Source organism: Coffea eugenioides, chromosome 3, assembly GCF_003713205.1.
Source record: "Coffea eugenioides isolate CCC68of chromosome 3, Ceug_1.0, whole genome shotgun sequence".
Classification (NCBI taxonomy): Eukaryota; Viridiplantae; Streptophyta; class Magnoliopsida; order Gentianales; family Rubiaceae; genus Coffea; species Coffea eugenioides.
This window is the reverse complement of record NC_040037.1, coordinates 11921099-11933841: the sequence shown is the minus strand read 5'-3', so window position 1 is coordinate 11933841 and position 12743 is coordinate 11921099. Positions and strand designations below refer to the sequence as shown.

Sequence of the window (12743 nt, the reverse complement as noted above, 5' to 3'; positions counted from 1 at the left end):
TGTGAATTTACACTGCTTTGGACGACATGCCCATTTGTCATTAGTGTTTTTCGAAGTTAAGCTATGCTGACACTTTTAATTGCCAAGAGTTTTTTCCCTGTTTTTTTTTATATGGAAGCAACCTGCAATTAGTCCTCCCTGCTGTACATTCCATCAACCAGAATCCCAAGGGACTTGTAAAATTATCTCAAAGAGCAGAATGCATATAGCAATTTAAAAGAAGAAGTCGATACTCAAATATAATTCATTGAATTAAAAGTCGATAACAAGTACAAACATAGCAAGTACTAAAATCGCAAACAAGTGCTCAAAGCAAGTACTAAAATCCCAATAAAGTACCGAAAGATTCTCATTTACAATAACTTGAAAGACTTTCTTGTGCACAAACAAAAAGACTCTCATCCCTAACAAGTTGAAAGAAATGCTAAAAGTCAGGTAACGTAATTGTACAATATTAGCAACGATCCGCGAGAGGTATAGTATATATATAGTACATTGTTTGGGCTCATCAAGATGAAACAAACAACTACCACTGCCCATGTTGATGTATGCTCAAGAGTTGTCTCCTCATTTCCACTTCCTTCAGCCATCTCTAGGTGGAGCAGTCCGGCTATGCTTTAGTAGAGGTTAGTGCCAATCCTTCAGAAGAAGAGAAAACAGCCGAGAAATTGAAGGGATGAAGAAAAGTGTATGCAGTGATCTGGGGAAACAGAAATTTTTTTTCCAATTCTTGAGCATTTGAGATTGGAAAATGATAGGAAAAAAATTGCAACAATAATAATATAATAACACCCCAGGAAATAGTTTGCGTTCAAGCAATTCAACCTACTAGAAATCATGTCATGCTAGAAATATAGCCTTTGGTCTATCAAATGCGATGGAAAAAATTATAGATATTGGACATAACTATGTACTGCAATTTCCTACTTGACAAGGTGTGTGGGACATGTGTCCAAGTCTCTGCCTCAGCTGGTCCTCACTTAAGTCAGTGCTAAACAAGTCATCATTATTTTTGAAGCCAAATCAATCATTGAAGCAGTTTTGGGGATCGTAGCATTGTACTCCCAATCACTAACTGGTGCCTGAACAGCCAACATTGTCAACAAGCTGAAACTAAAGCTCGTCGTCCAGGCAACATTACATACAGTAGTGATCACAGTACCAACACTGTCAAGTAATGCACTGAACAAAAGACAGTATGACTAAGCAGATTAATCATTCTCCTTTAAACATCAGATAATATATATTATGTTTGACTAACTACAAGGGGCATTTGTCACGACAAAAGGGACGAGTGTGGATGCAGACACAAAAGTGCACAGATTCAAGAGCTCAGAGGCATGAGAGATTCTTAAATTTCTCTCTTTTATAAAAATGATGGTAGAAGCACCAGTATGATCAGCCAGAACAGTGTTCGATACCAAGCATCCCTTAAGCTAAAGAATCATATGCTAGCAAAATTTAATCTTATTTCACACAAACATAACCATAGATGTTGTCCAAGTTCAAAGTTTTAAACTCGTAAATCAGATCAAAGCACTTCTTCGAAATCAGATTAAGGGATCATGCAAAATCAGGTCAGAACCTCACCAAAGGCAACCACGACAAGGAGACAAATTAAAGTTTCGATAATTCGAACAAGAGAAGGTTGAGACATATAAAAAGTGGACGAGTTCAAATAACTCACCCTGGCCATGTTAAAAGATGGAAATCTTGAAAATGCTTTGGATAGAACATCATCATTCACCTCATTACCAAGATCACCACAGAACAAACGAGAATCATCTGCACAACACAAACAGTAATACTGAAGGCATTAATACTAGCAAAAACAAGATCAGTGAAGGAATTAAGACAGGCGAAAATTGTCATAAAAAATGATGAATGCAACCACACAAGGAGTAGAGTACATGAAACTCACTCTCTGGCCAATCTGCAAGTGTAGGATCCTCCCATGCCTGCCCTGCTGCCTTACGAGGTACTGTTTTCTTCTTAGTCTCGGCCTTGTGCTCAATCTCACTACTTGCAAGCGCAGCTTTCACACTCTCTAGCGCTTCAAGTGTTATTGTTTGTGCATCCCTCTGAAATAATTGCTGGGCCTGTCCACCAAAACTTCAGATATTAAGAACTGACTGGTTTAACTTTAAATATTGCCATCATTCCTCTTCCTCAAACTATACTTATACCTAAATTAAGATGCAAATATAAACCCCCCCTCCCAAAAAAAAAAGAACTCTTGCCCACACATACAAAACCCCTGGGTCACCAAACTTCCACAATAATATCACCACTGCGACAGTCAGCCCCCAAAAAAATACTAATACACCACTGCGTCTGGATAAGCTATCCAAGATTATCTATTTGATCAACATTAACATTTTTTTCAGTATTAGATATCGCTTAACTTAAAGTAGGTTTGAATATGAAAACTCTGTATTTATAAAATCATTGCAAGTAATAAGCATGTGCCCTGTAAAATTGGCTGCAAAATTTCAGTAACTTTTAGTAGAATGTAATGTACTATAGTTCTGTATTCTCAGATAATGGAAATCCGACATTGAAAGACCAATTTTTCGATTACCTTTTTCCAATTCATGTCGTACCTTTATGAATTTCTAGTTTTCTGTTCTTGTTTCAATGCTGAAATTGAAGATAATTGGCAGATTGATGTCCCAACAATGGGCCGGTATGGTTTGTCTTCTTCATTACAAAGAATCAGTTCAAGATCCTGGGACCAAAATTTACTTTCATTTCTGGTTTGATGGGATGTTTTGCTGATCAAGTACTGCAGTAAACTGTTTTAGAGCAGCAAATTTTGACAACATGTTTCAAGTATGAAGACACATTCACTGACGAGTCTAGTATGCCTAACAAATTAATTAATTGAAGCAATCAACTTAGTAACTTGGGAAAAGAATAGTGGCTGTAGCAACTAAAATCTGTCGAATGATTAGACTCCACCTTTTGGATTGAAATGAGCACGTCTACCTCAGTGTTGTCACCGGGCAAATTTCCCTGCGTGCAAGCAGCAGCATCAGCTTCTTGTTATAAGGTTAGAACAAGATAATATAACACTTCCCAAAGTCCCAATAATTTTTCTATATATCTGGTTTAGATTTCAGGGCCTCCTAAAGCAGCATAATCTAAGGTACAGCTTCTCCCCATGCAAAGTCTGAATAAATAAAAAAAAAGAAAAAAAGAAACTGCAGTTAGGATACAGAAATGTAGTCATGCAATAGCTACTCAAGTAATGTGTTGGCCAGTAATCCAAGAACAAACATGAAGGAGAACTCCTTCATTTCATTTCATTTCATTTCTGCAGTAACTCTCAAGTCTGCTACTCATAATTAGCTCTTATACACATTGAAAATTTCAAAATCATTTGCTTCCGTTTCTCTTAGGCGATGGTGTATAGAAATTGAAGGACAAGACATTCTACTGTGAAGCTGTGAGAGTATACTACTTCCACACTTCAGTTCCCACTCTACTAGTTCATAAAGAAACGAAGCCCATCAGGAGCTAGCAAAATGAATACTCAGCAAGTCTGCAATTCTGCCCACACATACAAAACCCCTGGGTGCACGCGACAAGTTTCCCCAATATTTTATTTGGCCCACCTTTGCACCCTAAAATTTGTGAAATCCCCTTCACCTTCTACATTGCCCCCCTCCCTCTTTTCTAAAAACTAAAATCTCCACCACTATCATATCAACTTAAGTAAATAATCACACCTCAACAATAAAGAAGGTCAATAATTTTAGAAGAAAAACATTAACCTAAAGTTCTTCTAATGCCTAAATTCAACTTCCTAAATCAATTTAGGAAGTTCTTCCTAAATGAATTAAGCCATATATATAAATGAACAGACCGGGTATTTTACCGAAAAATTGGACTTCCTGGTTCCTCCACTCACATAGACAACAATGGTATACATATCTCGACTCCTACCAATAATTAAAAAGATCAATAGTTTCTCATCATAGCTGCTGACAAGGGAATTCAAATGTCAGGGGAAGAGGAAAAAGAGCCGAAATCATTGCCCTAAATCTCTCCAAAAATATTCCATCCAAAATTCATATAAAAAAAACAACGTGGCTTAATGATTGGATATAGAAAAGTTCGTACCTGTTGATACTGAGGGAGGGAGTACACGGTAGGGATTGTAGCGGGAGCAGGATAAACGTGGGGAACCGCAGGAGGAGGAGCAGGAAATTGCAGAATTGAAGCGGCAGCGGCAGCAGCCACATAGGTTTGCGGCTGTTGTAGGTGAAACGGAGTCGGAAAGTACGTGCCGGTAGTGTAGGTGAATTGAGACGACGCCGTTGAGGATGAAGAAGAAGCTGCAGCAGCCGATGTCGACGACATTGCGAAACCGCGAGATTTGAGAAGCGGGACCAAAAATTAGGGCTTCGTTGTTTTTGGAGAATTCAAACTCGTCCTTTTCAATGTCATGTTGTTCCATTTTCTGGTTTTGACGAACCTAAACCTGATGATGAGAGGGAAAGAGTAGGGGCGACGGGACGGCAGAGGTAGGGAGCAGAGGAGAGGAAAGTGGCCGAGAGAGGCAGAGGGCAAAAATTTAGGCAACCGAGAGAAATCAATTTAGGGCAAAAATTTATCATGGAATTACATCCCTTCAATGGGAAAGCAAGGATAGTTTGATTGCGGAGAGATTCAACAGGAAAAACTTTGTGGGAAAGCAAAATTTTGGCCAAGAGTTTTGAGAGACAGTTTGCCGAGAGAAAGACTTTGTGCGAGAGATAAAGAAGAAGCAAAATTTCACTGGGAGGCAAAATGAAGTTTTGAGACTTCACTAAGTGTTTTGGCAAAGGAATCTTCCGCCGAAATCCAACGACGTCGTTTTGTGTTTTAATTTTTTTTGGTGTATCTCACATTTTCGTAAGTGTCATAATAGGGAGTCTAAAGGTACATTATTATTTTTATATCAAATAAAATAAAAAAAATTAGAGTATATATTATTGAGTTGATAACTAGTGTCATGATAGAAGTTTTATAATGGCACAAACCAGCAAGTGTCCTTATAGATATGTCAGGAAAGACCATTTTTGTTGTAGTGCTGCTTCTGCTTGATCCAGTCTCTTTCTTTCTTTCTCTCTCACCTTTCCTCTATCTCTCTCCATCATCATGTATAAAGTTATTTCCTTGTCCCTTTTTACTCCTCCTCGTCTCATAAAATGTGTTATTTTTAGGAGAACGTGCAATTTATATATAGCGATATATTAGTAGAAAAGAAAATTTTTTCTTTCATCTCATATTTTTAGAAACGAGTCATCTTTTATTTGATGTATTGATAGTTGTAAGAAATAAGTGATGGGCTATATGAAAGGGCAAAATAAAATTTCATTAAAAAAAGGTGAGTTGATTTTTCTAAGATAACAATTAATTTGGGACAAAAAAAAGTGACAAACATGACAAATTTTACGGGACGGAGAGAGTAATTAACAAAAAGGCTAATTTTTTCTTTCTTTCATTTTTTTTTTTTGAGCATTGAGTTTTTTATGTGTTTGTCATGAATCCTTAGTTTTGACTAGTAAAAGAATTTCGCGATTAGTCAAAATTTGACCTTAACAGCTACTTAATTATATATGGGCAAATAAGCCATTTTATCCTCTCCAATCTAATCAAACCTCTATAAGTAAATTGGAGCTCGTGTTTGAATACATTCACTTGAAAACTAAACTATCTTCAAATTCGGAACAGCCATGCACGCACTTCTTACTAATTTAATGACGACTTCTGGTCATTAAAATATTAAAACATTGTTAAGCTATCATTCTCCCTACATCCTAACATCAACATTTTCATCCCTCAATTGAAAATGAATAATGACAACCAATATCATGGAATTTCAACCCAAAACTTGTGCTTTTCGTCAGTTCAACCCTCTGGTACTGACTTTAAGATTTTTCGTTTCTTTTTACCTGTTTAAGAAAGCATTACCATGAGAATCTATATCCTCATTACAAAGCCATAGGATATGGATTTGTCAGTGATTATTCAGACAAAAAAAAGTACACGAGAAGAAAAAACACTAGTTGATGTTGCACTTTCGACGTTCAAGAGTTGTACAAATTTGGGGAAGAAAGACTCTTGATCCCCTGCTATTCTATTTCACATTCCAATGATTATTTTGACAGTCAAATTTCTGTTAGGCACAAACTTTCTAAACCCATGTCCTTTATCTGTCATGACTTGCCGACTTCTTGAAAAAAAATGGATATTCAATTTTATTGTCCAAATTAATAACAGGAAGTTGCTCTCCAATAGACATACATTCTTTAGTTTCACCATCCTAGTAGTGCATGACAAGGCGTTACTTGTCTAGCACTCAATTCAAGACTAAACTAACACTCTTGGTCGTGGGCTGTGATCGGTTGTTAAATTTGCCAAGGGAATCGTAGATTCCTCTCCCTCTTTTATTTCCAAAAAATGGTTGCTGATAACCTTGTTGGAAAAGAGTAAATGGAAAAAGAAAATGCTGCTTTTAAAATTTGGGTACACCAAGCCAATGATGAACTAGACTATCCACAATAATAGTATAAAACACAACCAACACTTTATTATGTGACTATAAGCTGCGTGTATGAATTATATATAACAAACTTAGTCATAATTTAATTTGAAATTACTTTGATATCTAATCAAGCTCAAGGCAAAGCATGGATGTTGAGGCATTAAAAAAAAAAACTTTACAACATTGTTCAGAAAATTAAATAACTAAAGAAAAAAGTTAGAAATTATCTTCATTCTTATATATACGTCTTAAAGCTTAAGCATTAAATAGAAACAAATATTTGTTAATATTAATTCTTCCCGAAAATTCTCTCTAATTTAGGTTCACGTGCACTGCACGTGTAGTTTTAGTTTTAAAATTGAATAGGTTCTCTTGGCTTTAAAATATCAACTCTATTGAAATAGGATCGCATGTTTTCAGAGTTGGGGAGTTGCTTTTAGTCCACTAGCAGTTGAGTTGTTGGCTGACCAGACACTTTCACAGATTGATATGCCTGGAAGTAAAATAAAACAATAATATATCAGACTCTTTAGAATTGAATACAGCAAGAGCAAAATATTTATTTATGTACAATCTGTATATTTACATGTATACACTAGGAAAAAGGGTTTGTTGTTTGTCGTTAGTCTACTGCATGTGCAAGTACTTGTTGGAACCAATTATGTCGTGAGTTATTCACTCGCAGGACTTCAAAAGTTGCCGGCTTTTGAAATTATTGTGGGGATTAGGTTTATTTGCAAAAACATTCTTACTTTCTGTAAGAAAATGTAAGGAAAAAAAAAGAAGTTATTCACTGCGTTTTTTAATGGTTATATTGGCATAATTTCTTGGAAGTTGAAACCCCACCCCATTTTGACATAAGAAAGACAGTCAACGTAAATTCAAGGCTGTCAAAACAATCTAGAACTGAGATGATCGTGTTAAGGTTGATAGGATCAGTGGCCTTCCCAACCATCTTCTCTGCCACATTCCATCACTTCTCGATGGTACAAAAGAATCTGTTTCGTCCACTAGATGGAGATATCTTTTTGTTTCACTTCCTGATATTTTGAGGAAAAGGAAAAAGATAAGAAAGACAGCGTCCACAAGCAGCGGTTGAATGATTTCATAGGTTTCGGATTAAGAGCATTTGTTCTCCTGTTAGAAGATTTAAGCTGTCCGTTTGGTTGGTCTGTGAAGGTTTTGGGTCATCACTTGATTCTATGCTATCATCTACACTTACAATCTCTCTCCTTTATCACCCAACTCAATTGCCATTCACATAGTTTTCAAATCATCGATTTTTTTTTTAATTACTTACTATCATTGTCACATTTTTTTTTTGTTTTTATATATCAAATGCATGCTGTTCACATATTTATAGATCATTAATGTGGTTTCATTTTTGTCCACTAACAAATTGATTCATATATACGTGAATAGAGTATATACATTAATTTAATCTTTATATCAGACTACTTGAAAAAATTTTGTCTATGTTTCTTATTGATCAATTTTGAAACTGAGGCTGACACATAATTTTACCTAAGCATGCATATATATATATATATATATATATATATATATATATATTTGGAGCTACTTGTGCATATGTTATATCACCTACAACATTTTATTGTGCCATGTATTGTGTTAATCTAATTGGAAGCATTTATACAACTTCAATTAAACTCAATAGAAAATTTAGTGATCTGACTGGAAAATTACAGTGCCTAATTTTGGGATGAGCTTAACCAAAAAAAAAAAAAAAGAAGAAACCATGTTTTTGTTGGAAAAAATAATATCACACAATAAACTTTTAGCATGCAGGAGAAGATGGCCAGTTGGGGTTTTAATTGCTAGTATATCTATACAACTATTTGCTTCTCTATAAGCATCACAAGTGTTACTCTAACCAGACAAGATCAGGTAACATTTACATAAAAATTGTGTCCGGGTATGGAATGTAAAGAACCTAGAAATTTGAATGAAGAAATGCTGGATTAGAGAAAAGGGTTTTTAAAAAAAATGCATTATTGAACTGAATCCTTGAAATTAAGAGACACGAGATCTGAAAGTGGGGATTTTTAATTCCATTATACTATATACAATTTGTAAAAGTTACTCTTAGTGATTTGTTCAGAAGAAGATGGCTAAATTCTAAGTGATTTACCATATAAATATTAATATTGGGACTTTTTACTAATTTACTAGGGACGATATTATTTTTAACAAGCAAGCCTTCTTGTTGACTCACTTGACAGAAAAGCCTTAAGAACCCAAGCCTTCTTAAGAGTATTTGTTTCTTCATGTTCACTCACTTTAATCCATATAAATTTACGTGCAACCTTTGCACGGAAATATCACGAAAATAATGTGGTTTTTCTTTAATTAAAAAATGAACCAATTCTCATTTCACTATCAACTTCAGCCCTCCAGGGCTTGGTCTGGTGGTTGAGGTTGCTGAAGATGGAGCCTTAGGTCCCTGGTTCGAACCTTGCTGCCAGCAAGTTGTGGAGGGTGGGGAATAGTCTGCAGGGTCCACTCCTTGTGGGACACCCCTAAAAAAAAAAAAAACTATCAACTTCAGACAAGTGATGATTTTTGTGAAAGAGAGTTTCATTTAATCAAGCTCAAAACTAATTAAAACAACGATTTGTCTAACGGGTACCCATGGGATACTTGTTAAGATATATTTCAGGTGTTATATTTTTTAAATTATAAAATTAATTAGGAAAAGTAAATAAATATAAGAGAGGATAGATAAAATTAAATAAAAAAATATATAAATGCAACAGAGAATAATAATAGTTAATATGTGTATATATATATTTGGTAGATTAGATGAATACTAGTTATATTAACGAGTGCTCGTGCGTAAGTAGCGTAAACTTGTGAGTGAGACTTTTTTGAGTATATTAAAGCAAAATTTTGTGCTTGGGAAGTCCACTAAAGCCCTTTCTTTCGATTACTACCATCTACATTTAGTGAAGATTCATTGAAAATATTGAATTTGTTAATTAGGTCCCGCAAAGTTATGGAAACTATTCAAGAATTTTTTTTTTTTTTTTTTTTTTACAAAAAAAGGGGGTAATGAGAAAGAATTTTCAGAGGCAAGTTGATGTGCTGGATAGTCAAATTTTTAGTTCTAGTAATTGTTGTGTTTATACTAAACTTCAATTACACTCTGGTTAGAAACCTTAGATGCTGAACGCTACATAGTTAATAAGTTTGTTTGGATTGTCATTATTTGCAAGATTTTCCTTATTTGACTACTAAGTCACAAAATGTGTTGTCAGAGTTTGCTTGGATTGTCATACGAAAAATTATTATGTCTATCTTTGTACTTTTTGTGCCTTTTTATTTATACACTAATTATAACAGAACAAAACATTTCTTTTTGTGTAAAATCATTGCTGGAAAATAAGATTTTTTGAATGATTGATTGTTTTGAAGGGGCATTTTTTTGTTAAAACATATTTTTCAAGGGACTATCATCAAATTCTTCAAGTTTGAATGCATTGACCCTCGAATCGATTCAATATGACTAAAAAAAACATGGGCTACATATACATTAGGTGTTTTTTGAATTTTTTTTTTAAATTTTATTGTAATGGTGTAGATGGTTAAGTATTTTTGGAGTGTTTTTGAAGATGTTTTTAGTAGCATTTTTTAAATTTTTTATATTTTTATAAGATTGCATTTGTTTTTTAAGTTGTTTTTTGAAAATTTATTTTTGAATTGTTGCTGTAAACTTCAAAAACAAAATTTTTTAAAAAAATTGTCAATCCATATAGAGCCCATAACTTTTCTAATATATAGTTTGTAGTATAAATTTTGGGCTTGTGTAGCACCTAGTAATTTTTTGGGTTGTAATATACAAGAATAGATCTCCAGATCTGGTCCGTGCGAGAGATGTGCGAAATGGTTGGAATATTTTTTTATTTTTTTAACATTTAATTTTTCTTTTTTTTCCTAAATCTTTGGATCAGAGCATAAAATTCTGTACATTTGGGTAAAATATAACAAAGTCCCAACATAATAATCATCAGTAAATTCACCTTTAAATTTCTCACACGTAATTTGGAGATCTATTTGAAGTAATTCGCAAACATCTCAGTCCCATGTTTTGAACTCAATTTTCTCGATTTATGGAGCTGTGGAGTAACTAATCGAGTTGGCCCTGGTATCTTCACAAGACTAGGATAGAAAATTTTACGAGCTTACAAATATGCACATGGTATGCACGGGGATATGGTTTTTAAAATTTTGTTGTTTTTGTATTTCTTTTGTAATTTCGAATTCTTCATGAAATTTTGTTCGATAATGTTTTGCAAAAAGAGAAAAGAATAAAGGAAAAAAGAAAATAACTACCAATGTAACTTACACCGCATTTGATACTATTGAAGTTTAAAATTTGAATTCTGAAGTGTGAATTTAAGTGCTAAAAGTATTAAATTGCTACAAGGTTATATATATTTGATATCTGACTGACTTTATAAAGTGAATTGCAATATCGCGCAAATATGATGATTTTATCTTTTAAAAAAATCTACTTCTATTTTTACCAGAGAGAGAAAAGTGTGTATTTGTCAGAGAAAAAATAATGAAACAATTGAGAAATTGTATTTAAGTTTGCGTATTTTTGTGTGTGTGTGTGTGTGTGTTAACAAAAAAAAATGTGCATTTTGTGTGAGAACATGTACGAGAATGGGTTGTTTGAGAGGAATAATAAGTGTAGCTAATTCAGAAAATTCAGTGAAAATTTTTCACTTAAAATTTTGAACAGAAATTAAGCAGTATTTATGTATTAAGCGATAAGGTAATTTTATTATCAAACATGCTGCTGATTTTGAAAAACTCTCAATAAATTAATTTTTAGCATTAAGTAGAGTTATCAAACACGTCTAGGGTTGTTAAATTATTAGAAGCATGTACTAAACATAATCTTTGCATCAAAATGCTTGAAGTTGAGTTTGAAAGCAAAGTATCCAATTTTCCAGGAGAGGTCGTGTTTATAAATCAGCAGAATTATTGGAAATTTTGTCAAATTTCCTTGCTTTAGTTGATCAAAATTGAATACTTTTTCTTGACAGCAAGAACGTCTCCAGTTAATCAACATTAGAAACTTGGATTAACTCCACTTTCCACCTTTGAACTTATATTACTTCCTTATTTTGCTCCTCAAAACTTAATTTGGACACTTTGTACTCTAAACTCTTAATTTTGAATACTTTAAACCCTAAAGTTTCAAGTTTGTCTCATTTACATCTAATCAATAATTACATTTGCAAAATTAATGAGATAAAGGATAGTGAAAATTAATGACAATGTACCATTTTGTTCCAACTATGATCACTTAACTTTTTCAACAATTTTTAGTACATTATCATTTATTTATATGGTCTCAATTACTAATAATGTTAGTAAATTTAACGAGATAAAAAATAACACAAGTTAATGATAATGTATTGTTTTATTTTGCTATGATATCTTGGCACCTTTTGATTACTTTTGGCAAATTATAATTAATTTATTAAGTCATCTATGCCATTAATTTGCAAAAGTTGTCATTGACTGGATTTAAATGGGACAAATTTGAAAATTTAACTTATAAAGTGTTCAAAATTGAGAGTTTAGGATGTAAAATATTCAAAATTGAACTTTCAAATGCAAAGTAGGAAAGTGATACAAGTTTAGAGGTGTAAAGTAGAGTTTGTCTTAAAAACTTGTAATATTCACCAAAACTTGAGAGGCAGATGTTCCACACCAAATACTTATTTGACTTTTTTTTTCGCAATGACAAAATCTTTCCCACTCTTATACTAGGAGGAAAGGGAGCTTAAAGAAACTTGTGTAGGGATTGTAGGGTGAATCACCAAGTGAGATAAGTGCACTATTATATTCTCTAGATTTAACTTTTTTTTTAACAATAACAACATTTATTCTACTCCTATACTAAGGGAGTCCTAAAGAGACTTGTGTAAGGATCGAAAGGTGAGCCATCAAACCAAAAAAGTGTACTGTTGCACTCTTTTGATTTTTTAAGAATAATGAAGCACTTTGCTTAGTGCACGAGAGAGTTTTAAAGAAGTTGTCAGTGACTATTGGATCAAAACCCAATGTTTTTTTTAACTAAATCAAAAGGCCAAGAGCACCCTCAGTCTTGGAGCTTCATGAAGAGACTCCAAAACGATGTTTACGAAGTTATCCCAAATCTATACAGGCC

The 12743-nt window shown here is 33.6% G+C and overlaps 1 protein-coding gene across 1 annotated transcript; it reads right to left on the bottom strand.

Moving 5' to 3' along the window:
* Nucleotides 1-329: 329 nt before the first annotated feature.
* Nucleotides 330-4365, bottom strand: LOC113766042 (RNA-binding protein 42-like). The gene is made up of 4 exons (XM_027310270.1): nt 4126-4365; nt 1922-2099; nt 1688-1785; nt 330-639 (listed from the first exon to the last, which is right to left on the bottom strand). Exons 1-4 carry the CDS (start codon nt 4363-4365, stop codon nt 628-630), a joined length of 528 nt encoding a protein of 175 aa, XP_027166071.1. The 3' UTR covers nt 330-627.
* Nucleotides 4366-12743: the final 8378 nt, after the last annotated feature.

Bases quoted from the DNA above. Each gene is read 5' to 3' on its own strand.
- LOC113766042 (XM_027310270.1), bottom strand. From the start codon at position 4,365: ATGTCGTCGACATCGGCTGCTGCAGCTTCTTCTTCATCCTCAACGGCG. The intron at 2,100-4,125 runs GTACGAACTTTT...TTTGGTGGACAG, and splicing joins CCCTCCCTCAGTATCAACAG to GCCCAGCAATTATTTCAGAG. The intron at 1,786-1,921 runs GTGAGTTTCATG...TGTGTTGTGCAG, and splicing joins ACTTGCAGATTGGCCAGAGA to ATGATTCTCGTTTGTTCTGT.